Source organism: Rhinolophus ferrumequinum, chromosome 11 (assembly GCF_004115265.2).
Source record: "Rhinolophus ferrumequinum isolate MPI-CBG mRhiFer1 chromosome 11, mRhiFer1_v1.p, whole genome shotgun sequence".
Classification (NCBI taxonomy): domain Eukaryota; kingdom Metazoa; phylum Chordata; class Mammalia; order Chiroptera; family Rhinolophidae; genus Rhinolophus; species Rhinolophus ferrumequinum.
The window spans coordinates 47,983,242-48,007,544 of record NC_046294.1 but is presented as its reverse complement, the minus strand read 5'-3'; the positions used below and the strand labels follow the sequence as shown (position 1 = coordinate 48,007,544).

General features: G+C 52.0%; 1 protein-coding gene and 1 pseudogene across 3 annotated transcripts in view; one reads left to right on the top strand and one right to left on the bottom strand.

The window, feature by feature from the left end:
* The window catches only part of PDE2A (phosphodiesterase 2A), an 88,922-nt gene extending 76,785 nt beyond the window's left edge, over window positions 1-12,137 (top strand). The window contains exons 15-32 of one of the 3 annotated variants that reach the window (XM_033120366.1): window positions 2,002-2,113; window positions 2,581-2,620; window positions 2,741-2,804; window positions 3,199-3,271; window positions 3,413-3,590; window positions 3,820-3,932; window positions 4,565-4,642; window positions 5,524-5,646; window positions 6,123-6,193; window positions 6,479-6,601; window positions 6,957-7,044; window positions 7,294-7,341; window positions 8,378-8,452; window positions 8,601-8,700; window positions 8,963-9,075; window positions 9,474-9,512; window positions 9,646-9,752; window positions 10,090-12,137. In XM_033120366.1, coding sequence (XP_032976257.1) covers window positions 2,002-2,113; window positions 2,581-2,620; window positions 2,741-2,804; window positions 3,199-3,271; window positions 3,413-3,590; window positions 3,820-3,932; window positions 4,565-4,642; window positions 5,524-5,646; window positions 6,123-6,193; window positions 6,479-6,601; window positions 6,957-7,044; window positions 7,294-7,341; window positions 8,378-8,452; window positions 8,601-8,700; window positions 8,963-9,075; window positions 9,474-9,512; window positions 9,646-9,752; window positions 10,090-10,300 — 1,756 coding nt within the window. In that variant the 3' untranslated portion in view covers window positions 10,301-12,137. The remainder of the gene's footprint in view (window positions 1-2,001; window positions 2,114-2,580; window positions 2,621-2,740; window positions 2,805-3,198; window positions 3,272-3,412; window positions 3,591-3,819; window positions 3,933-4,564; window positions 4,643-5,523; window positions 5,647-6,122; window positions 6,194-6,478; window positions 6,602-6,956; window positions 7,045-7,293; window positions 7,342-8,377; window positions 8,453-8,600; window positions 8,701-8,962; window positions 9,076-9,473; window positions 9,513-9,645; window positions 9,753-10,089) is intronic. The other 2 variants (XM_033120364.1, XM_033120365.1) reach the window with 2 other exon arrangements.
* Window positions 12,138-22,175: 10,038 nt separating this feature from the next.
* LOC117029739 (60S ribosomal protein L7a-like) lies at window positions 22,176-23,001 on the bottom strand (annotated as a pseudogene).
* Between the last annotated feature and the right edge of the window lie 1,302 nt (window positions 23,002-24,303).

Below are 24,303 nucleotides of genomic sequence, written 5' to 3'. Positions count from 1 at the left end.
ATTGATTATCGACCAGTAGGATACTGGCCTTCCCCCAACTTGCCATCCCCTGTTTTGACGTTTCTGATGAGAACTCTCTGATGGAGGGGTGGTGAGCTCTGGGCTGGGTGAACTCTCTGGGACCCCAGAGCATCACTGACATAGTGAGCAGCGGCTAAAAGGAATACGGGCTTGGGGGCTAGGCTAAGCTTAGAGTCTTTAGAGGCACTTATAACATGGCAGTTATAAGAATCATACAAAACACAGTGGTGGGCAGGGCACGGAGTCAGGTAAACAGGCATATCTGGAAGCATATCACAAGAACTGAGGTCATATTTGGGGTCTAGGAGTGGTATCATAAATAGATGTCATGTCCTAGACCAACTCACTAATTGACAGTCGCTGCCTGAAGCATTGTGTTGAGACTGGATCTTAGTACTGTGATTGATTAGCCTTGTCTGTCCTTGGAGCAGGTTCGGGATGTGAATGCTGCCACATGTGGTCCAGCAGGTCTAGCAGTTTGGGCAGAGTCATACAGGTAGGGAGGAGCAGGCAGGTGAAGGGCTGAGTCCTGATTCCAGGATGCAGAGGGATGCTGACAAGATGTTTGGCCCCTGCGACCCAAGCAAGCAGGATGGATTTGAGGGCCTGGAGCTCCTGCAGGAAGTAGAGACGGGAGATGTTGGGACTAGAGACGTGTGAGAAGCCCAGGGATGGGATCTGCAGAGGTGGGGCAGTGATCTGGGAGTCGCAGGTCTGTGCAGCAGGACCTGCTAGCAGAGAGCTCTGTAAGCAGTTGGATGGACCAGGAGTAATGAAGACAGGGGCAAAGCAGAGCCCGCTGAGGCAGGGACGATGTGGGATCTGTGTCGTTTGGTTCTGGTGGGTATCCTAGTGGTGGGAGAATTTCTGCCATTCAATGAATACATGGTGAGCACCTACTTGTCCAGCAGTGTCCTGACCAGATGGCCTTGGAAAGGCCTTTGGGGAGAGGAGGGCAGAGTGAGTGCAGGTCCAGCAGGGACTGTGACCTCTCACTGCTGGTTGTGGGACTGGGTTCTGAAATGGCCCTAGACCTGAAGGAGAGGTGGTATCAGAAGGGAAAGGAGATGGAGCCTTGGCGACAGCCCTGAGGCCCAAGGCATGGGCAAGGCCATCTCTAGGTCCCACATATTTCAGAGAGGGAATGCTGAATGATTGCATGAGCCAAGGTTGGGTTCAGCTCAAAGTAGTGATGACAGAGAAGCTGCCAGGAACTCAGAAAACAAGGACTCCAGAATCCCTTCCGCTGGGAGTGTGGTGGGGCTAGCGATAAGGGCAGAGGTAGAGGTGGAGTACAGTTAAGACATTTAGCAAACACTTCCCAAATATCTCCCCTGGACCAGGCTCTGCATTGGGCATGGGGTGATACAGTTACCTTTAAGACTTAAAGTTTACTTTCATGGCATAGAAGAAAGAGGGTGGCAAAGGTATTCCAGGCAGAGCAAACGGTATGGGGAAAAGCATAAAGATACGAAAGAGCCTGAGGTTTTCTCAGAACAATGAGGATTTTAGCATGGCTGAAGCTAAGGTAGAGATGAGGGGAGCGCAGGATAGTGACAGGAGCTAGGAGAGCCAGGGCAGGGCCACTGCCCATCCTTGAGAATGGAGGGGCTCCTGGGGAGGAGCAGGAGGACACCCAGCCCTGGCCTGGGCAAGTCTCCAGTCTGAGGGAGGAGACGCAGACTCAGTCTCGGTAAATTCAAAGTCAGAGGAGGGAGACATGGCTCTGACTTCAAGGGATCTTAATAATAGTCGGAGGAGGAAGACACATTTTGGTCTAGGAGAACTAGAGCGCTCCCCCCAGGGAGCGCCTAGTCTGAGGGGACAGCTGCCCCAAGCTGCCAGTGCTGCGAGCAGCCCCAGTAGAGGAGAGTGATGGTTAGCTGGTGGGTCTCTGAGAGCACTTCCTGGAGGAAGGGAGAAATGTGGAGAGAAGTTTGTCATTCTTTCCTCTCCAGTGACCCCCACCCCCTCCCCTAGGTTCACAGACCAGGATGAGCAGGTGACCCAGCACTGCTTCCAATACACCAGCACAGTGCTCACCAGCACCCTGGCCTTCCAGAAGGAGCAGAAACTCAAGTGTGAGTGCCAGGTGAGAGATCTGCCTTGCGCCTTTCTCAGGAACAAAGTCGCCCAGCTCTCAGCTCCGGAAAGTCATCCACAAGGGAAAAGCCCATGTCTATCTAAACCACCGCAGGGAGATTACCCAGTGCCCCGGAGGCCTCTAAAAGGGGGAGATCGGTAGTTTTTCGGGACAGCGCCAATGGCTGCAGACACTGTGTCCCTCTAGTGTTCAACTTGGGTACTACAGCAACATCTGGGTGTCTGGAGCCGGAGGTGAACGCACATATGAGATTCAAGATTTCTACACAACTTCACTGGGGCTATTTCTCCCACTCCCTCGCTTAGGAGCCAAATGATATAATTGACTCGTCTCTGCCAGTCTCCAGCATGTCCTGAAAGCTCTAGGAGAGCAATGAGAAGCCCCCAGGTCTGTTGGAGGCAGGGGGCTGGAGACTGTAACCTGAACCCCTATGTTCTCCATTTTCTCCATCCCAGGCTCTTCTCCAAGTGGCAAAGAACCTCTTCACTCACCTGGGTGAGTGTACTGTCCTCCATGCTTAGCTGTGGGGTGGGAGTGGAGGCTGGAGATTTGGGAATGAGAGGTGGGAGTCCAGCCTGTTCTCACCACAGGCCCCCATGTTTCTCCCTCCCACAGACGACGTCTCTGTCCTGCTCCAGGAGATCATTACAGAGGCCAGAAATCTCAGCAATGCTGAGATGTGAGTGAATCTCCCCCGAGGAGGCGCGAGAGAGGCCCTGGGCCTGTCTTCCTCCTCTCCTTTTCTCCCCTCTTTTCCCCCCTCCGCTGCCGTGTTGTGGGACCCATCACGCTTTGTGTGATCCTTTATTCCATAACATCCAATGAAAACAGGGGCGGGGCTCGCTTTGCTGGCCATGGATCCTCAGCTCCTAACAGTGGGTGGCCCAGAGATGCTACCAAACAAACAAACAACAACAACAAAAAAACATTGGTCTGTTCCAAAGTCGGGAGCCAGCCCTGAGAATCTCTCCTACCCAGCCTCGGAAATCCAGGCTTTGTCTCAAGTCCTGAGAAGTGGGGGGTGGTCTGAGAGGGGTGTCAGGGCCCTGTGGACCAAGGCCGTTTCCTCACAGCTGCTCAGTGTTCCTGCTGGATCAGAATGAACTGGTGGCCAAGGTGTTCGACGGGGGCGTGGTGGAGGACGAGGTAAGGCAGGGCCGTGCGGAGGGAGTGTGTGGCTATGGACCTGAGGCCCGTGTGTCTGCAGGGGGCTGAGGAGCCGTCCGGACGGTCCGCTTTGTGTCTGGCCGCTGACTTCTTCCTCCCTACCGGTGCCTGGCCCCGCAGAGCTATGAGATCCGCATCCCAGCAGACCAGGGAATCGCGGGCCACGTGGCGACCACGGGCCAGATCCTGAACATCCCAGACGCGTACGCACACCCACTCTTCTACCGTGGCGTGGATGACAGCACCGGCTTCCGCACACGCAACATCCTTTGCTTTCCCATCAAGAATGAGAACCAGGGTGCGGGCTCCCGGCCGAAGGGTGGGGAGGGGCGGGGCAGGGCCAGGGCGGGGCGGGGCCTGAACAGGACGGGGCGGAGCTGAGCAGAGGGTTAGCAACCCTTCCTGAGCGTCCTGAAGCAGAAGGGACGGGGTTTCCCAGGCATGGGACATCCCTTAAGGGCACCTGGGAGGGCAGATCCCTGCCGGACACATCCACCGGCGGATCCTAGCCCCTCTCCGGCTCCTAGAGGTCATCGGTGTGGCTGAGCTGGTGAACAAGATCAACGGACCATGGTTCAGCAAGTTCGATGAGGACCTGGCAACAGCCTTCTCCATCTACTGTGGCATCAGCATCGCCCATGTGAGTGGGAACGGGCAGGGCCTGTGCAGGACTCTCTGCCCTCCTCTTCACATTGGGTGTCCTTGCTGTCTAGAGGGGTCCGTACCCCGCCTGGGACGCAGAGCCCCGCTGCTGAGTTGCTGTGCAACCTTCAGTACCTGCTCGTCACTTCTGGCCTCACTTCCCATCTGAAAATTTACTATTTCCTGTCCTGCCCCTTTAGGCTCCCAGGACCATGTTGTCTATTCACCCACTGTGCCCCTGTCCCCCTTGGGAAGCAACCTCAATCCAAGCCCCTGGTCAGCTTCTTTCTGGGAAATGTTGGGTCTTGTTGTCCAGAGCTGGTAGCCTGGGACTCCAACCCATCGGTCCCTGACACTGTACCTCCTTTTTGCTTCTCTTTCTCTGCTGTGGGCCTCAGGGCAGTTCTGGAGGAGACAGAGTGCGGGATCACATGCTAAGAGGCCCGGGAGGAGGAGCAAGGGGAGGTCTCCATGACAGTTGGAGGAGGCTCCCTACTCTCGGCTGGGGTTGGAAGGCCCAGCACGGGACAGGAAGGGGGACTCTGTCTTACCCCTTTGTCCCCCTCCTGGGCATTCTGGGGTTTCACAGCCACCTTGCTTGAGCCCCATCTTTCCCTTTCTGCTCCTCAGTCCCTCCTTTACAAGAAAGTGAATGAGGCCCAGTATCGCAGCCACCTCGCTAATGAGATGATGATGTACCACATGAAGGCGAGTATGCAAGGAGCTTCTGTCCTCCTTCCCACGGTCCCAGGGTCCCCTGCAGCCCACCTCTTCCTTCCCTGCCTCCCCAGATCCTCTTGGGCTCAGGACCAGGCTGAGATCTCTGATTGCCCTCCCTTGAAGATGATGAGATTGACCCAATGCAGTGCCTGGTCTCCAGCTCTCCTTCCGGGCACCTGCTGCTTCAGCACCGAGGCTAGCAGCAGGACCCATTCCAGGGAAGAACCTGGTTTAGCCAGCGGTTCCCCGTGTCCAGGGATAATTCCCACCTTGGGAATGACTAAAGGCTGAAAAGCCCACTCAGGGCCCTTCCCACAGCTCCCATAGGTCCAGTGGTCCTGCAGTGCCGGGAAGTCCTAATGATGCTATTCCATCCCATTCTCAGACCCTGTGTCAGAAAAGCTGTCCCGGGCTTTAGGTCAGAGTATGTGGTGGCCGTTGCTGATTTGAACATTTCCTCTCACCTGTGCCCAAACCAAAGGGTCCCAGACTTTGTAGGGAGGGGCAAATCTGTAATAGGAAGGACTGAGGTTTGATTCTGTGATGGTCCCCCCCAAAATAAGTCATCTTCAAGTTGGTGCCTATGAAAGGCTGCCATGGCTTTAGGGGTATCACCAAGGAGTGTCCTCCGCCTTTGCTGAGGGGAAGCTGCTACAGATGAGGGGTGTCACCGATAAGGAGGCACAGTAGATGGGCCACAGGGCTGTGGGGGGGGAGGTGGTGGTCTCCCGCCCAGTGACAATCTATGGAGTGGATGGCCCAACTGGGGTGTGCTCTGGGTGAGGGGTTCCCCCTGCTGTGGGAATTTGGGGGTGAGGACACTGGATGAGTGGAGGTCATCTTCTAATGCCCTGGCTGGTCCCCTGTAGGTCTCTGATGATGAATATACCAAACTTCTCCATGAAGGGATCCCGCCGGTGGCTGTCATTGACTCCAATTTCGCCAGTTTTATCTATACCCCTCGCTCTCTCCCAGAAGATGATACTTCCATGGTGAGCTGCCCCCTGCCCCGCACTCACTGGACCGTGGAGGCAGAGGGTGTGTAGGCAGAGATTTAAATTCGATGTGTACAGGAACTTCCTGGCAAACCAGAGTCATTAAGAAAGACTATAGCGCCTCCTTTAGAGACGGAGTGGCCATGTGGTCTGCCAGCATGGCCCCGGGGGCCCCGGGGGCCCCGGGCTGGCTGAATGATAACAAAGGCTACTCCGGAACCAACAGTGCCCAAGGCATGTGGCCTCAGGGTGGGCTCCTCGCTCCCTATTTTTCTAAGATTTTGTGTGAGCTTGGTTCCAAGAGTTCTTTGAAAAGTTCTGGGCTCTGACTGGGCATTACTATTTTATGGTTCTCTAGTATAGATCTGAAGATCTAAGACTCCAAAATTGTGGCGGCTTCCAGAAGGGCCAAGGCAGATGGCCCCATGTGGAAACTGCCACTCCCTCTGACCCCTCCCTTCCGCCCTCTGCAGGCCATCCTGAGCATGCTGCAGGACATGAATTTCATCAACAACTACAAAATTGACTGCCCGACGCTGGCCCGGTGCGTTCGCCCAGCCCTCGCCTCTGCGTGCAGGGAGCCCTGGTCTCTGCCTCCCTCTGTCCTCCACTCTCACATCCATTCCCCCAGCCTTCTGGCGAGGGGTCTCTCAGGGACAACAGGGAAGACTCAGTCTTGTGGGCGTGGGCGGGATCCACGAATGAGAGGCAATTAATTCCTAGACATTGGGACCGTGAGGAAAGGAAAGGAATGGGGCAGGGCGGCACCTGAAAGGGCGCCCTGGGAGGAGAGCCTGAGGCCCGTCTGCTGCCCTCTCCCCCACCCCAGGTTCTGTTTGATGGTGAAGAAGGGCTACCGAGATCCCCCTTACCACAACTGGATGCACGCCTTCTCTGTCTCCCACTTCTGCTACCTGCTTTACAAGAACCTGGAGCTCACTAACTACCTCGAGTGAGTGGCTGCCCTTTCCCACCCCCAGCTGTCAGCTGCGGGGACGGGGGTCTCCTTCCCTGAGACACGGAAGAAACTCCTGTGTGGCAGGCACTTTACATGCACTGCCTCATGGGACCCTCTTAACAGCCCACGGAGGGAGATTGCATAGCCCTGTTTCCTGGGCCAGCCTTACAGTTGCATACCCAGGGGATGATGGGCCTGTCAAACTCCAAACCAGGGCTTCTTTCCTGGAAGGGGCCCAGGTGTCCTAAGTGCCTGTCTGGGTGCTGGACATTTCATCCTGCTGTTCCTCCTCTGGGGGCCTGGAGAGGGAGCTGTGTGTGGACCGCTTTCCCGTCTGTCTCCCAACCAGGGACATCGAGATCTTTGCCTTGTTTATTTCCTGCATGTGTCATGACCTGGACCACAGAGGCACAAACAACTCCTTCCAGGTGGCCTCGGTGAGACCCTGCCCTCCTCACAGTGGGCAGCCTCCCCGGGGGGGCTGGGAGTGTCCCTTCGCCAGCCTGAGGAGACAGGGGAGCTGCTGAGACCAGCAGCCTGAGGTTCTCCCAGGCTTTGTGCTGGGCTCTGAGCTGGGGGGGGGGGGGGGGGGGGAGGGGCAGGAGGAACAGGGTAATGCTTAGCCTAATAGGGTGGCTGCTTGGATCTGGATGGAAGGAGTGATGGAGTTTTCCTGGCTTTTCCAGAAATCTGTGCTGGCTGCGCTCTACAGCTCTGAGGGCTCTGTCATGGAGGTACCACCATTCTGCTCCAGTCCCCCCCACACACCTCCTATCCACTGCCCCACGTCTTCCTGTCCTCCTCCTCCTCCTCCTCCTCTACAAAGTTAGACTGTGACCCAGCTCCTTCTATTCCCAAATCCTGCTCTTCAGACAGCCTGTGAGAGCTGCAGCCACCCCCAGGGCACGTCTAGCTCATTTTCCTGGATGGGCTTGGAGGGATGCAGGCTTGGAGGGGTGTGAGTCAGGCTGCAGGTTCTGCTGGAGCCCAAGTTTGCAAAGGGAGGACTTGTACTTAGCACAATTCTCTTTGCATGTCTGGGAATGCCCTGTGCAACCCCTCCCTGCCAAGCCTGGACAGGATGCACTCCCATCACACTCAGGTTTGCCTTAGATTGTTTAGTTTGGGTCTACCCACCCCCAGATGGGGGCTCCTTGGGGCAGGGACAAAATCCGAGACATCTCTGGGTTCCCTGCACTTGGCATACTCCTTGGCACAGAGCGGGAGCCAAGGTCACCTCATCCCATGGTACCCCCCACGCCGTCCAGAGACTGGCCTGGCTTGTATACTCCCAAGATGAGGGGCCCCTTCCATCCTGGGAGGCCTGGTGGCAGCCCTGTTTCTGCTCTGTTCGCCCTGGGCTGAGCCCACTTTTCCTCTGAGTGACAACCCTTCAGCATCAGGAGACAGAGGCTTTGCCCTCACCTCACACTGCCTTGCCTTGTCAGCAAACAAATGTTAGCTGCATGAATTAATGTCTAGGAGTCTCGAGGGATCATTCCAGAATTATTCCAGCTTGAGAAATCCTTAGAGCTTACCTTGTCATGTCCCTCTATGTGACAGCTGAGGAACCTGGGGCTCAGAGCCTTGCCCGGGTCACACCAAGGGTAGAAACAGAATCCAGAAAGGGAGCTGAGAGCCTGACTCCCGTTTCTACCTGCTCTGCTCACCTTGCGGGCTGGGGTTGGGCCGGGCCTGCTCCCTCTCTTGGGGTCAGTCTTGAGGGAAGCCCTCCACCCTGACTGGGCCCCATCACTCCTCTCCCCCTAGAGGCACCACTTCGCTCAGGCCATCGCCATCCTCAACACCCATGGTTGTAACATCTTCGACCACTTCTCCCGGAAGGTGAATGGGCCGGGGTAGCGGTGAGGGAGGGGGAGCTGGGAGCTGGCCCATCACAGGAGAAGGGGCTGATGGGTAGAGGCTCCCCGGGGCGGGGAAGTGGGTGAGGGTGTCTGGCAGGAGGCCATGACATCTCCTGGCCCCCACCCAGGACTACCAGCGCATGCTGGACCTCATGCGGGACATCATCTTGGCCACGGACCTGGCCCACCACCTCCGCATCTTCAAGGACCTCCAGAAGATGGCGGAAGGTGCCTGCTTTTAGCTCTGGGCCTTAGAGTTGGGGAGGGACCACCAAGAGGGGCATTTGCCTGGAGAACATCCCCAGTGGTTTGGACCCACCTCCAGCATCAATCCACCCGGCAGACCCCGCCCCAGCCCATGGGCTCTCATCCAGGGTGCTAAATTCCCTGGACCACTTTGGGGTGGGCCCTGTGGGGCTTGTTCTTAGAGAGGGGGCCGGCCCCTCTATGTGAGGGGCCCCACTCCTTGACCCCCACCTCTCCCCAATAGTGGGCTATGACCGAAATAACAAGCAGCACCACAGTCTCCTTCTCTGCCTCCTTATGACCTCCTGTGACCTCTCTGACCAGACCAAGGGCTGGAAGACCACGAGGAAGATTGCAGTAAGGCCTGCCCCTCCCCTAGCAGGTGTAGGGGGCATACCCTGCCTGGCTCTGTGTAGCTCCTGCACCCTGGACACCCTTACACTGCTGAGCTCAGCCTGGCTATATTTTGGGGAGACAGAAATCTAGACCACCTCAGAGTGACAGATGGGGAGATTCAGAGAGGGGCATGGACTTCCCTGAGATCACACAGCAGTCAGTGGCTGGTGGGAGGTGGGCCAGAACCCAGACACTCCTCCCCACCTGGGGCTATCCCCCTGCCAGGCTGGGGATGGTGAAGACAGGCCCTAAGGTGAGGCTCAGGGAGGCCTCAGTGTGTCCCCTTGGGAATGGGCTATGGAGGAGCTCGGGTGGATGGAGCCCACTCACAGGATGTGATGCGAGTGTTGGCCTTTCAGGAGCTGATCTACAAAGAATTCTTCTCCCAGGGAGACTTGGTACGTGGGGCGTGAGCTCAGGGTGTCCAGGTGGGAGAGGGGTTCCTGGCCTGGGGCTGGGAGGGGTTGGGTTCGCCCGACCCTGGTGCCTACTGGAGGAAGAGGGCCAGGCCTGATGACTTGATGCCCGCAGGAGAAGGCCATGGGCAACCGGCCGATGGAGATGATGGACCGTGAGAAGGCCTACATCCCTGAGCTGCAGATCAGCTTCATGGAGCACATTGCAATGCCCATCTACAAGTGAGGGGGCTCCCTGGACTGCTGGGGCTCCGCACAGAGCGGCTGGGGGAGGCGGGGCTGGCCGTGGCCATCGCAGCAGACACGGGTGCTGGGCTTGGCCCGGCCCAGCTCCAGTGAGCCACCCCGCTGCCTCTGGGCATAGCTGTCTCCTGCTTTGCCCCTAAATGGACCCTTCACTTCATTCTTGGTCCCCTCTGGAAAGAGACCCTCACGTTCTCCTTGAGCATCCAGCCCTATGTCTCATTCTTATAAAATTTAACTTGTGGTATAGCCCCGATCTTTCTTGCTGCTCACTCTCTGACTGCTGACTTTTAATCCTGCCCCTACGCACCCCTAGGCTGCTTCAGGACCTGTTCCCCAAAGCGGCAGAACTATACGAACGCGTGGCCTCGAACCGTGAGCACTGGACCAAGGTGTCACACAAGTTCACCATCCGCGGCCTCCCGAGCAACAACTCGCTGGACTTCCTGGATGAGGAGTACGAGGTGCCTGAGCTGGATGGCACTGGGGGCCCAGTCAATGGCTGTTGCAGCCTTGACTCTGCGTGAGCCTCTCCCACGATCCTGCCCTGCCCAGGCCTCCTCCCACAACCCTCCATTGGCGGGACCAGAGCCATGGGTCCTGGGTTCTAGATCAGAACTTCTCGTGTGACCTGGGCAAGTACTGACCTTCTGGGCCTCAGCGTTCTTGTCTGTATAATGGAAGCAAGACTTCCAACCTCACCAAGACTTTGTCATTTGTCCTCTGAGAGCACAGGGTGACCCATGAGCAGTGGGCCCTGCTCTGTACGTCTGACCACGCCTTGGCAAGTCCTCCCCAAGCCACTCCTCCCCGGCAGCCTGGCTGGCTTCTCCTGGGCCCCTGGCCTGCCTCTCCAGATCTGTGTCCTTTTCCCCTCTCCAGGATCCTCATTCAAGGAGAAGGTGGGACACCTCGGTGAATAGAGGGCAGATCTTAGAAACAGTCATTAGCTGTGTTGGAGGACTAGAAATAGCCGTGGAGCCACAGGTGCCCCTGAGGACCGCCCCTGTACTTACGGTGGGGATGAGGACCTGGGGTGATTGATGCAGGGACCCTACAAGGCAGCTGCCAGAGGGGCACTCAGTGCTCTGAGGAGAGAGGCTCAGGAAGAAAACAGGATGGGAACAATGGGCAGGAAGGATCCCTGGGCTGGGAGACCGGCCCCAACTGAGTCAGCAATGCTTCCTCCTGGCTGTGTGACCCTGGGCGAGTCCCTTGCCCTATCTGGGCAAACAGTAGGCTGAGACAGTCTGTTCTCTGAGACCCCTTTTGTCTAGATCAAAGTCCCCCGAGGTCTGTGGAGTCCCAGAAAAGGCTGTGGAATGCCCCTGCCACCCTAGGGCAGATAGCTGACCTTGAGTCCGTCAGAGGACCCCTGTGTGTATCCCCTTAGCCCAAGCCCCACCTCCATTCCTGCAGCCAGAGAGGCACCCGGCCTCAGCCTTGGCAGGGTGTCGCTCCTCTTCAAGGCCATATCCACCTGTGCCCCGGGGCTTGGGAGACCCCATAGGGTCGGGCCTCTTGGGTCAGCCCGGCAGCTTCTCCCTTCTCTTTTGTTCTGTACTGTGTTGTGGGGTAGGGGGAGGGGGGCCACCTGCCTTACCTATTCGGAGTTGCCTTTAGAGAGATACGTTTTTCTAGGACTCTGTGCAACTGTTGTATATGGTCCCGTGGGCTAACCGCTTTGTACATGAGAATAAATCTATTTCTTTCTACCAACCCTTCCCCGTGGGGATTTTTGCAGACTTTGTGAATGGAGGTGGGGAAAAACAGAATTGGGGGAGGCATATGCCCACTAGAACTCCCTGGCTACTGGAATCCCCACCCCTGGTGCCTAGCCCCTTTTATTCTGTAGTTGTAGACCTGTTGGGGTACCCCTGACCCAGTCCTGTGCCAGAATTGTGGGGTTTAGGGGTAGATAGCAGATGGGGAGGCCTGGGCATGGTGCAGTGAAAGGACATGTTGGCTAGCAAAGATTGTGGACCGGAAAGGGAGAGGTGAGGGACTGAAGCAATCAGGGAGGCTGCCTGGAGGAGGCAGACTTCTCTTCCTGGACCTTCTTTCTGCTGGCTTACTCTGGTCATGAGTACCCATACAGCTAGGGCCTGTGTCTATGAACCCCATTCAGCCACAGGGATGTCTGTCTGTGTCCCCATAAGTCCTGCCAAAGGAATACCCCTGAGTCTGATACTATACCAGAGGTAGCCCTGGGTTGTGTCTGTGGAGTCATCCCCCCTGCTCTCCAAGCTATGAAAGTGTTTCTCTCTGCATAGGCATAGGGGCAGAGTCCAGACTGGGGACCATGAGGAAGCGCTAACTAGAAAAGTCTCCAGACCCCATCCCCTCACTTGCCTACGCCCCTCCCATCTCTTCTCCCTGTTCATCTCTTCCCTATCAGTAAAGGTTAACATCAGGGCTGGCTACAGGGATCTCCTTTCCTGGGGCAGGGAGGAAGGGGAGGGTTGGGAGGAGATGGACAGGGCCCTCCTGCAACCACCTGCAATGCCATTGGGGTGCCAGCCTTGCCTCTGGCACCACAGAGCCTGTCTGCTTTGCCTGCCCTACAACTTGTTATGGTCTGGAATCTCTGAACTGAATGGTCTCAGGGCCTCTAGCCTTCCCTCGGGGGCTTAGACTCCAGGCCCCTCCCCTGTCCAGCCCCAGTCTGTCTCTGTCCGCTCGCAGCTCAGGACCCAGTCTGAGCAGTGGGCCCCAGGTCGGGGTGCTAGTCAGTTCCTGGCCCAAGGCTGACAGGCGGTGTCTATTCTAATGGTGTGTCAGTGTGGGCTGATGGAAGTACTCCGTTGTATCCCCAACCCTGAAAGTGTGTGCATGTCCCTCTTCCATGAGCCTTTGGGCAAAGGGGAAGCACAACCTGGCTACAACCCTGGGGCTTTGCTTTCCCTCCTGCATCTAATGTTTGTCCTCAGCCCAACCTTTCCTTGAGCCCGTTTAATCCCATTCCAGGCTCCTGCAGTGACCTATCTCTTCTTGCCACCAAATTGAGCTAACAACTCACAAATGTTTCCCTGTGCATGCAGGACCCTGGGCTGAGGCCCAAAGCTAACTTTGTCCTCCTTGTCCCTGATCTGTGTGGTGTAGCCCCTGGTGGGTAGGGGAGTGGGGGGGTACAGATCCAAACTCAGACACAGGCCGTGACTATCCTATGGGATGCCTGGGGCTCCAGGCAGGATCACACCCCTGAGAAGAACCCAGTGAGGTTTGGAAGATGAGCAGGTATTGTTTTCCTGCAGACAAAAGGGCGCAGGCACTCCTGGTAAGCAGAAACTTCTCATACAGAGGCTCAGAGAAGGAGAGTGACTGGCACACAGGGAATAGAGGCTTGGAGGGGGAGATAAGGCCGGATCTGGGAGGGCCTTGAATGGCAGACTGTGCAGTTTGGTCTTATTTTGTGGGCAGTGGGGGAGTGGAGTGGCTCAGACATGTATTTGAGAAAAATCCTGCTGTAGAACATAGAAAGGACTGCAAGGGGAGAGCTTGGGCAGGAATCATTCTAAGGCTGTTCTCTGTGCCCTGGGCTGGGCAAGAGAGGCAGGAATTCAACAGCTGTGGTGGTGACCAATGGGATGGGGTTGGGGGCAGAGGGAGGACCAGGAGGTGCCCAGGAAGTTGGGGTCCCTGTGACCCCATGAACACCCCTGGGTGGCTGCTCAGCTGCCAGGAGACACCTCCTGGGGCAGGAGAAGAGAAGCTAGGTGCAAGGGATGAGGGACCGCGGGGTGGGGGGGGTGGGGGGGGCTGTGCCTCTGCACAGAGCCTGAGGGCACCCCTCCCCAGGTCAGAGAACACAAGGCTTGGCCTCAGAGCTTCTTGTAGCAACTCTGCCCTCTCAACTTAGTGGTTTCATTTTGCATAAAACTTTACAATGATTCTGTGAAGCAGGTACTGGCATCTCATTCTGTAGCCACGCAGCATGAGGTTCAGAGAGGTTCAGTAATCGGCCAGGGTTGGAGTGTGTGGACAGTACCTGGGGGAGACAAGAGAGTTGGGGTTGAGGAGGGAATGAGGGGAAGTGGGGAGCAGGAGGCAGCATGGCTGGTGTGAGGAAGATCAAGAATGTTAGGGGAGCCCTCCTACCTGACAGAAATTTGCATTGCTGGATTCTCTCTCCTGAAGCATAAAGCGATACACTGCAGTTCCACCTGGAAACCCTCTGCCTCACTCCCTTCTAAGGGCTTTTTCTTGGATAGGGGAAGGAGATTCAGGACAGGGTCTCTGTCTCAGTCTCTGCAGGACTGTCATGGGAGGTAGGGTGGAGAGCAAATGAGTTGGGGCCCCAGAGAAGAATCTGGGATCAGCTCCCTATGAGTCTTGGGTGGGAGAGGGGCGCGATAGGAGGTACTGAGGATGGGACCTGTAGTGCAGCTCTTGGCCACGAGGTGGCGCCCAACTCCTGTCCTGGGAAACTAAGGTAGTAACATTTCCCCTATTCCACTAAGCTTGGGTTTCATGTGTAACATGGGTTCCATATAGAAGGTGTCCCTGTTAAGACATGGAGGTGAAAGTATATAATGGGCATGATAACTGCAGGCAGGTAGGTAAGATCACCTAGAAAGCAGCTGTGATGGAGGTGTCTGGGTGTTCTAGGGGCACCCGTGATGAAGTTTCTAATAGTCAGCCCCTCGCATAGTTTCCACACAACAGATGGAAGGCTAGTGATGTTTCCTTTAGAAAATTCCCCTGATGTGGTTGGGTGTTTTGGCTGGCTGACCTTCAGCTGTATAGCACTGAGCCTGATTCTCTTCTTCTTCTACTTAAACTTGTGTGGATTGTGGCTTGTGTAACTAAGAACTGACAGTTCTCTTGAAGCACTGATCCCGTTTGTTGTAATTATCTGACTCTCCCAATAAAATGTGAGCTCTCTGAGGGGAGACATTAAGTTTGAAATATTTCTATGTCCTTAATACTTAGCACACAGCCTAAGACAAAGAAGGCACGCCGCAAAAATGTATTGACAGCTAAATGAAATGTTAGTCATTACATTATAAATCCCGTCTGAGTGACTGCATCCTCTGCCGAGCCTAGGGCTGGTCGGCAACTCTTGGGGAATATTTCAATAGTGATCATGTTACTTCATTCAACTGAAGAAAATCGTCTGCTCAGTAAAATCATGTCTGCATGACAAACAGTTAGGCCTCCAATCAGAGGAAATCATGTCCACGGCGGAATCATGCTTGCGTGACCAAAGCTGAACATCATATAAAACCAACTGGCTTCCAGAACACCGACTGGCAGTCTCCCGGATGCAAAACGATATTCACCATGAGTGGGGCAGATAAAAGTAGGACAGACAAAAATAACTGAGTTTATATTATATCATCATTAAATCAATTTTAAAATATCACCAGTTTGGAAAATTCATCCCTAAAGAAATGTCACCCCAAACTGCCCCTAACTAAGCTCCTGTTTTCATCTCTTCGTGTGATCTGGGACTGCTTATTCCTGAGTCCTCCAAGTGACCAAACACAGGCCCCTAATTCTATGTTCTTATTCTCTTAACAGTTTTTAATGAGACTATTTTAAGTTGCTAGATGGGTTTGCATAGACCCTCTCGACGGCTGGCCTGTATCCTACCAAGGGAAGCAGTTGGGCAGTGGAGTACAGCAGGTAAGGCTGTGGTATCTGGTGTCAGTCAGACCTGGATCAAGTCTCTGCGCTGCCATTTCCTGCTGTGTGACTTTGTGTAAGGCACTGACCTTCCCTGAGTCTCAATTTCCTCATCTATAAAATAGGAATAATACTCACCTTGTTGAGTGGGTTATGAGGATTAAATGAGAAGAAGCATGAGAGCCCTCGGCCACTGTGAAAGCAGCCAGCTGTCTAAATTGCAGAGCTTCAGGCAGGGTGCATTTCTGGGAATAAAGGAGCATAACTTCATTTTTGGCAAAAGATGAGGGATCAGTAGAAGGCTTTGGCCTCAGACACAGAAAAGGCAAGTTGAAGAGAATCGAAAAGAGGTAACTGGCATCCGGGGTTAGTGCATTGACTTGTGCACCCCAAAAATATATGTTCAAGTCCTAACCCCCAGTACCTGTGAATTAACCTTATTTAGAAATAGGATCTTTGTAGATGTGATTAAGTTAAGATGAGGTCCTTCTAAGAAGAGGAAAATTTGGATATGGAGACACACGGAAGAAGGCCATGTGAAGACAGAGGCAGAGATTGGAGCGATTTTCCACAAGCCAAGCAATGCCAAGAATTGCCAGCAACACCAGAAGCTAGGCAAGAGTCAAGGAAAGATTCTCCTCTCGGTCTTCCAAGAAGAGCATGGCCCTGCCAATACGGTGATTTCAGGTTTCTGGCCTCCAAAACTGTGAGACAACACATTTCTGTTGACTGAAGCCCCTCTGTTTGTGGTGCTTTGTTAGGGCAGCCCAAGGAAACTAACGCAGCGGGGAGGCAGAACAGCAGTCCCTCAGGTCATGCAGACAGATGAATTGGAGGGAGGAGGAGACACGTTCGTCATCATTTTCCAGGTTTAGTGTCTTGGGTTCAGTTGGCAGGACACATTAATCACTGAAGACCAACTGGGAGATACACACAAAAGCCTGGTTCCCTTGCCTCAAGATGGGAGGACTCCTCAGTGCAATCGATGATTTGTACCCCAGACCCACCTTCCCTATGTAGGCTAAGGCTAGAGTTACCTGAGACCACATCCACCTTCAGCTCTTTCCCCTTTCCTCTCCTGCTCGCCTCACTCCCTTACAGACTGTTTCTGACTAGTACTGCATCCCTGTCAACTCTGTGGTCACTGTCACTCACTGTCACACACTGTCCCAGTGTGTTCATTACACACTTCCCCAGGCCCAGCCCTGTGCTGGCTGCTGGAGCTGGTGGTGGTGTAGAGGCAGTAAGGCAGGGCCCTGCGTAAGGGAGCTCGCAGTAGCCTGGGTGAAACATTAATTAATTGAGTAATCAACTAGTTAATGAATTAATTAAACACATATTTATTAAAAACATACTATGTACTGTCCCTGGCTGGGCTTGGAAAAGTTGCTGAGAGATAAAAAAAAAAAAACAGACACTAAATTTATAGACCGTTGAAGGATAGATCCAATCAGACTCACGAGTGAGTGTGAAACTGCAACTATGCCAACTGGGCCGTTAAGGAAAAGGGGCTCTACTCCTTACTAGCTGTGTGGTCTTAGGCAAATTACTTAATCTCTTTATGTCTCAGGGACATCTGTAAAATGGGAATTTTTTTCCTGTTTTGCTTGTTTGTTTATTTTGTTCTTCAGATTCTACATATAAATAAAATCACACTGCATCTGTCTTTCTCTGTCTGACATTCTCCACTCAGCACAGTACCCTTCAGGTCCATCCATGCCGCTACAGATGCAAGAACCCATTCCCTTCCCTGGCTGAGCAATATTCCATTGTATATATGTATCACCTATTCTTCATCTATTCTTACATCAGCAGACACCCAGACTGCCTCCACATCTCAGCCATTGTAAACAATGCTGCAATGAACATATGGATGCACATGTCCCCTCGAAGTAGCATTTTGGGTTTCTTAGGATAAATACCCAGAAGTGGGATTACTGGGTCCTTCTTTGTCTCTTGTTATAGTCTATTTTGTCTGGTATAAGTATTGCTACGCCAACATTTTTTTAATTTGCATAAAATAACTTTTTTCATTCCTTTACTTTCAGTCTGTGTGTGTCTTTCAATCTGAAATGATTCTCTTGTAGGCAGCATATGTTAAGGGTTTTGTTTTCTTATTTACTCAGTTACCCTGTTTTTTATCAGAGCATTTAATCCATTTACATTGAAAATAATTACTGATAAATCTGTAACTACTGCCATTATATTATTCTTTTTCTCTTTCTCTCTCTCTCTCTCTCTCTCTCTCTCTCTCTCTCTCTCTCTCTCTCTCTCTCTCTCTTTCTTTCTTTCTTTCTTTCTTTCGTCTTAAAGAAGTCCCTCTGATATTCTTTGTGGTACTGGTTTGCTGGTGATGAACTCCTTTAGCTTTTTCCTATCTGGAAAGCTCTTTATCGGTCTTTCAATTTTAAGTAATAGCTTTGTTGGGTAGAATACCCATGGTTGTATGTCCTTATTTCTCATCATTTTGAATATTTCCTGCCAATGCTTTCTGTTTTGAGAAATCAGCTGACAATCACATGAGAGCTCCGTTATAAGTTGCTAGTTGCCTTTCTCTTGCTACTTTTAGGATTCTCTCTTTGTCTTTAACCTTTGCCATTTTAATTATAATGTGTCTTAGTGTGGAGCTGTTTGAGTTTACCTTGTTTGGGTGGGACCCTCTGTGCTTGCTGGGCTTGTATGTCAATTTCCTTTGCAAGGTTAGGAAAGTTTTCAGTCATTATTTCTTCAAATAGGTTCTTGATCCCTTGTTTTCTCTCTTCTCCTTCTGGTACCGCTACAATGTGAAAGTTTTTACACTTGATACTGTCCCAGAGGTCTCTCAAACTATCCTCATTTTTTGGGATTCTTTTTTTTTGCTTTTGCTGTTCAGATTGAGTGTTTTCTGCTACTCTATCTTCCAAATCATTGATTCAATCCTCTGCTTCATCTATCGTGCTAGTGATTCCATCTAGTGCATTCTTCATTTCAGTTATTGTATTCTTCACTTCTGACTGGTTCTTTTTTATAGTTTCTATGTCTTTTTTTTTTTTTTTTAATGCTTGCTATCTCTTTGTTGAAGTTCTCACTAAGTTCCTTGAGCATCCTTATAACCAGTGTTTTGAACTCTGTCTCTGGTAGGTTGCTTGCCTCCATTTCATTTAGTATTTTTTCTGCAGTTTTCTCCTGTTCATTCATTTGGGATGTATTTCTTTGTTTCCTCATTTTGGCTGCCTCTCTGTGTTTGTTTTTGTGTATTAGGGATATCTGCTATGTCTCCCTGCCTTGACCAAGTGGCTTTATGTAGTAGGTGCTCTGTGGGGCCCTGGCAGTCTCCCTGGTCAGGTGCTCCAGGAGTGTCCCTTGTTTGGGTTGTGTTCACCTTCCTGTTATAGTTGAGCTTTGATTACTAGTAGCATCTCAGTGGGTAGGATTGACCCTCAGATTGATTGGCTGTGGGATTTGGCTATGTCCATAGGTTACAGGCTGCTGTGCTGGGGGGCTTACCACATGGGATAGAATTCGCCCCAGTGAGACCGCCCTTTGGTGTGCCACTTGTGGGTCTAATTGGGTGGTCCTGTGGTCTGAAGCCAACCTCTAAGTGTGTTGGTTCTGGGGCCTCTTGGGAGGGGCTCAGGTGCCAGCCCAGGTTACCCACTGCCTGTGACTGGCTGGGGACAACCTCATAGGAGATACAAAGCAATCCACATTTGATTGGTGCCTATGCTGGAACTGGAGGCTTGTGGGAGAGGCCACACTGTGAAGTGAGGATGGCTGCCACCAGTACAGGCCTTCGTAAGCTCTGCAAAAAGCCAGGACATACTGACATCTGCGGCTTCCTGTTGCCAGTAGCTGGCTTCAATAAGGGTCAGCTGCTAATTAAGTCTCCTGCTGTTCGGCATTGGGTGTGGCAGGGTCTCAGTGAGTCAACAGGGCAGAGCTGCGGAGCCCACCAGGCCAATCAGATTCAGATTTGGACGTAAGCGTAGGGGGCGGGCTCCATACAGGAAAGATGGTGCCCGCCTGCCGGCTGCTTGGGAGAAGGACCCCACGCAGGGAAAATGGCGACTGTTTTCCAGCTCACACCCCGAAGCCACACACCTCAGTCTGCCCCCCATATGTCTCTGATGACCCCCAAGTTACCGTCCCTCCGCTGGATCTCAGGGTGAGTACCTCCGAGCGAGTGGGTCTGTGCACCGGCCCTTTAAGAGGACGGTTGGGTTTCCCATCCAGTTGGTCGGAATCCCCAGTTTTTCACAGCCAAACTCCTGTTCCCAGCACCAGTCCTCCAGGCTGGGGAGCCTGGTGTGGGGCTGGGGTCCCGTAGGGAATCTCTGTGGCTGAGATATCCCTCCCAATTTTCATCTGCCACACAGTGGTTTGGGGCCAGCACATTTCTCATCTCCACCTCTCCTACCAGTCTCAGTGTAGCTTCTTCTTTATATTCTTAGTGGTAAAACTTCTCTGTTCAGCTAGACTTCAGATGGTTGTCCAGGTTAATCTATACTTTCGTTGTAATTTTAATGTGTTCATGGAAGGACGCAGGCACAGTATTTATCTATCCCACCATCTTGGCTCCAATCTATTTGTGAAATGAGATTTACATCCCTGTGTCCTAGAATGTATGGATGTAGTAACAATGCATGTAATGCCTTTAGCACAGTGTTTTGAACATAATAAGGCTTAATAAAAGCCACTATATTCGTTCTCTAGGTAAAGCACTGTCGTGTGTCATTGTAGCTATCCTCACAACATCACTTGGAGAGAATTATCACTGTATCTCATTTTACAGATAAGGCATCCCGGCTGATTGCCTACCCAATAGCTTTCCCCCCTTTTCCTCACTGTAAGAAAGTAGATTTTGTTTGGGTGTTCATCATTCCATATTCAGGAAAGCTGGCCCCCTCTCTTGCCTCAGGGTGTAAACCCTCATTAGTCTAAATTAATGAGAATTCTATTTCCCTATCCAATGATTGATTTAGGCAGTCATGTGGTCCATTCCTACCCAGTTATGACCTTACTCGAGTTGCCCAGAATTGTCCCAGTTTTAGCACTGGTAGTACTGAGTCCCAGAAAACCTTAGTCCTGAGCAGACAGGGAAGTTTGGTCACCCTGCCAGCCACTGAGACCTGAGAAGACTTCTACAGGGATGTGGAGTGGAGATGGGGTGCATCTGGAAAACTTCTTCCTTGCTAAGAATAAATGATAAAAACATACGGGGGAGGACACACCTTTCTTTGCTGGATGTCTGTTTGTGTGTGCTATGTACGCTTACAGCTACTGAAGCCATCCTGTGGCCATGAGAGGAAACAGCAACATGGTGAAGAAATGGAAAACACCTGAGTCCTTGAGGACACTGCTGTGCTGGAAGCGCTTAGCTCAGGAGTTGTTGCTCTGAGAATAATAGACCATAATACCTACCGTGTTTCCCCAAAAATAAGACCTAGCCGGACAATCAGCTCTAATGCATCTTTTGGAGCAAAAATTAACATAAGACCCGGTCTTATATTATATTATGTTAGATAAGACCGGGTCTTATATTATAGTAAAATAAGACCAGGTCTTATATTAATTTTTGCTCCAAAAGACGCATTAGAGCTGATTGTCCAGTTAGGTCTTATTTTCGGGGAAACACGGTACTGATGTCGTTACTTGCAGCCAAATGCATCCTGATGCAAAATGATACCCAGCTGTAAAGAGGTGGAGCTGAGTGTGAGCCCATCTCCATCCTGATGTTCATATCTTAATACTAAACACTAGGGCAGAGATAAGTTTAAGCTCTGGGAACAATTCCATTTGTCTTGGGCGGTATTCCTCAAAGTGTGTTATTTTCATGAGATACTCTCTACTCGAGGATTCCACAGTCATGTGGGTTTGGGAGACATGACATGCTCTTCTCTTATCAATACATGTTAATTTGGGAAAGTCCTGCAGTGAGGAAATCTGTTTATCTCAGGTTAACTTGGAGTTTCTCAAAATCATTTCAGTGTGGAATCTTTCGTTTATTTTTGTTTTTGTGAAGCCCTATTGATATCCCCCAGATGTTCCACAGAACCCAGTTTGGGAAATGGTGAGGTGACAGATGAAGATGAAGAGGCTGTCTGAAGCATGAGACCTCAGCATTGGGCTCTGGAAAGGAGACCACATGCATTGTTTGCCTGTTGTCTGACGTGATCATCAATAGTGTTCCCTTTCCCTCTTCAGAGTCCCACTTTGGGATGATCAACTGTAGGATCAGTCAGCTCTGGACAAAGAGGAGGAGGGCTTCCGGGGGAAGGAGAAAGCAAAGGGCCCTTTAGGGTGAGGGAACAGTACTTTTTCCTGGAAATGGAGCAGAATGGTGTGGTGGTCAGAGTGCGTGGGCTGGGGCGACTGTACCGCACATCACAAGAAGGGGGCAATATAATGTGACGCTGTGGTGCAGGCTGTATGTGTGATGCCGAGAGGGAGTTGGGGGTGCAGGGTGAAGATTCTGGGTGGGCAGAAAGGAGTGGCAGAGGCTTGCGGGCTGCGGAGGCATGGAGGTGGCCTGCGTGCAGAGGACACACACAGCACCTGCAGCAGGTGTCCTCTGAGACCACTACTTCCTACGTACTCCAGGAAGCAGGGTTGCCTGTTGAGTTGCTTGGGCAACAGAAACCTGGATGTACAACCAAGATGAGAAGGCGGAAGCCTAAAAGAAGGGAAGGAAGCACCCAGTCCTCAGTTAATCCTGCCTCCTCCAATCCTGTGTTTGTTGTTGTTGTTTTCAGAATTTTTATTACTTTTAAGTACAGAAAACTCAACAAAGCACACTCATCCCAGCTTGGTGGCCAGTTTTTTAGCCTTGCCTGTTCCAGCTTGGCAATGTCACCAATTTTGGGCCCAGGATGTTGCCTCCCAAGTGATGGTGGATCTCACTGTATCTGTCATTGTGAATGGTCTGGGGAGCTTCCACCAGCTTAGCCAGCGCTCCTTTCTCTTCTGAGTTAATCTGTGTGAAGGCGACGGTGGTACAGGTCTTCCTGTGGACTAGACGGCCCCGCCTGGCCTTCCCTTGGTAATGCAGTAGGGAACCTGCATCTAACGGCACAGGGCAGGCAGGAAGACAACCAGCTCGATGGGATCCACATGATGTGCAATCACCACCAGCTGAGCCTTCCTGTTCTCCACCAAAGTGGTGACAGCATTAACCCGTGCTTGAAGGACAGGTGGCCTCTTGGTGGGGACATGCCCTTTGCAGGAAGCTTTTTGCTCAGCCCAAGACAACAATCTCTGCTTCTTCTCTTGCTTTGTCTCTGGGCTGTACTTGTGGGCCAGCTTACGCAGTTGAGTAGCTGTCCGGCAGTCCCAGGCCTGGGTGAATTGGTCAACCGCAGGAGGCACTTTCAGGCACTTAGAGAATAGCCCTTTGCCACTGCAGCCCAGTGTAATAGTGTAATACGGCCATTTGACAAAGCAGATGAGGTCCCTTTTGGGCTGACTGTCCTGTCCAATGCCAAAATTCTTGGACTTTTTCTCAAATGGGATTTACCACCTTCTTGGCTTTCTGTACCTTCGCGACAGCAGGGGCTGGCACCACCTTCTTCCCCTTAGCCTTTTTTCCTTTCAGCAGCTTGTCGGTGGGAGGAAAGCCCTGCATTTTTCTTTCTTTTGTCATCTGTCTTCCTCATTGGAACAGAAGCTCTTTGAGGTCAAGTACTGCATATGTTCTGCCCACAGTTGTATACAAAGCAGTTCTTCATCCACAGTAAGGGCTCAATAAATGTGCTGAATAAAGGAATCTGAGAGGGAAAGAAACATTTTTCTAAACCACCTTGTATGGAGGATCAGGAGGGCGTTTAATACTTAATAAGCCTCTACTGCATGCTGGTGGCTTGCCAGCATGTTACCTGTTTATGCCTACTCACCTCTCAGCAGAGATCGTGGATGGGCTAACCCAAATCCCATTCATCTTCTGAAGCCCTGTTCAAGGCCCTCATCCACCAGGAAATCTTCCCCATCTGAGCCGCTTCCCCTCTTGTCCTCCAATTTATGAAATCCAGCTCTTAACTACACACTGTGCAGTGTGGCATTTCATCAGACCCCCTTCCCCGTGACTGTAGACACTTTAAGAACAGAGGCTACATTTCTGTTTCCAATTCTCCCCCACAGCACCAACAGGTGAACTGAAAAAACAAAAAAAAACACCCCACACCACTCCTATGTATTTGTTAATTGATAGGTTTATCCTTACCACTAGTTGTAGCATGACCTTGACTTGGAGCACTCTTCTTCTGGCAGTTAGTTCCTGCTGCTCTGTGTAGTCCATCTCAGTTAGGAACGCTTTCTGCTCTGCAACAGAACACCTAACAAACAGTGTCTTACACAGTCAGTTCACTTAATTATCTCACACAAGGAGAGGTTTGGAGGCGGGTAGCTCAAGACTAAGCAGTGCTTCTAAGATGCCATCAGAGGCTCAGACTCCTGGTGGCTTTCTGTTCTGCCACCCTTAGTGTGCTGGCTTGTTGCCTCATGGTACAAGATGGCTGATGAAGTTTCAGTCCTCACATCTGTATTCCAGGCAGCAAAATGGGAGAAGGGGGTGAGGCCAGCCAAAATGTCCTTTGGATCAGAAAAGCAAAAGCTTTCCCAGAAGCCTCTAGCAGACTTCCACCTCTCCTTATTGGCTACACTAAATATAAGGGAGTCTGAAGAAATAGCTCTTTAGGATTTCGAGTCTCTATAGTTAAGGGGACCAAAGAAAGTGGTATGAGAATGAATGCTGCATTCGTACATCAACAGTGATTACTATGCACTCTATCGAAGGAAGAGAGAAAAAAATGATCAGAGTTGTCATTCACTCAGACTGGCCATTCTGAAATCTCCCCATCCCAAGGAGGACCCTGTTTAGATTTATTTGATCCCAGGGAGCCACTCTAAATTCTTGCTTATACATCAATAC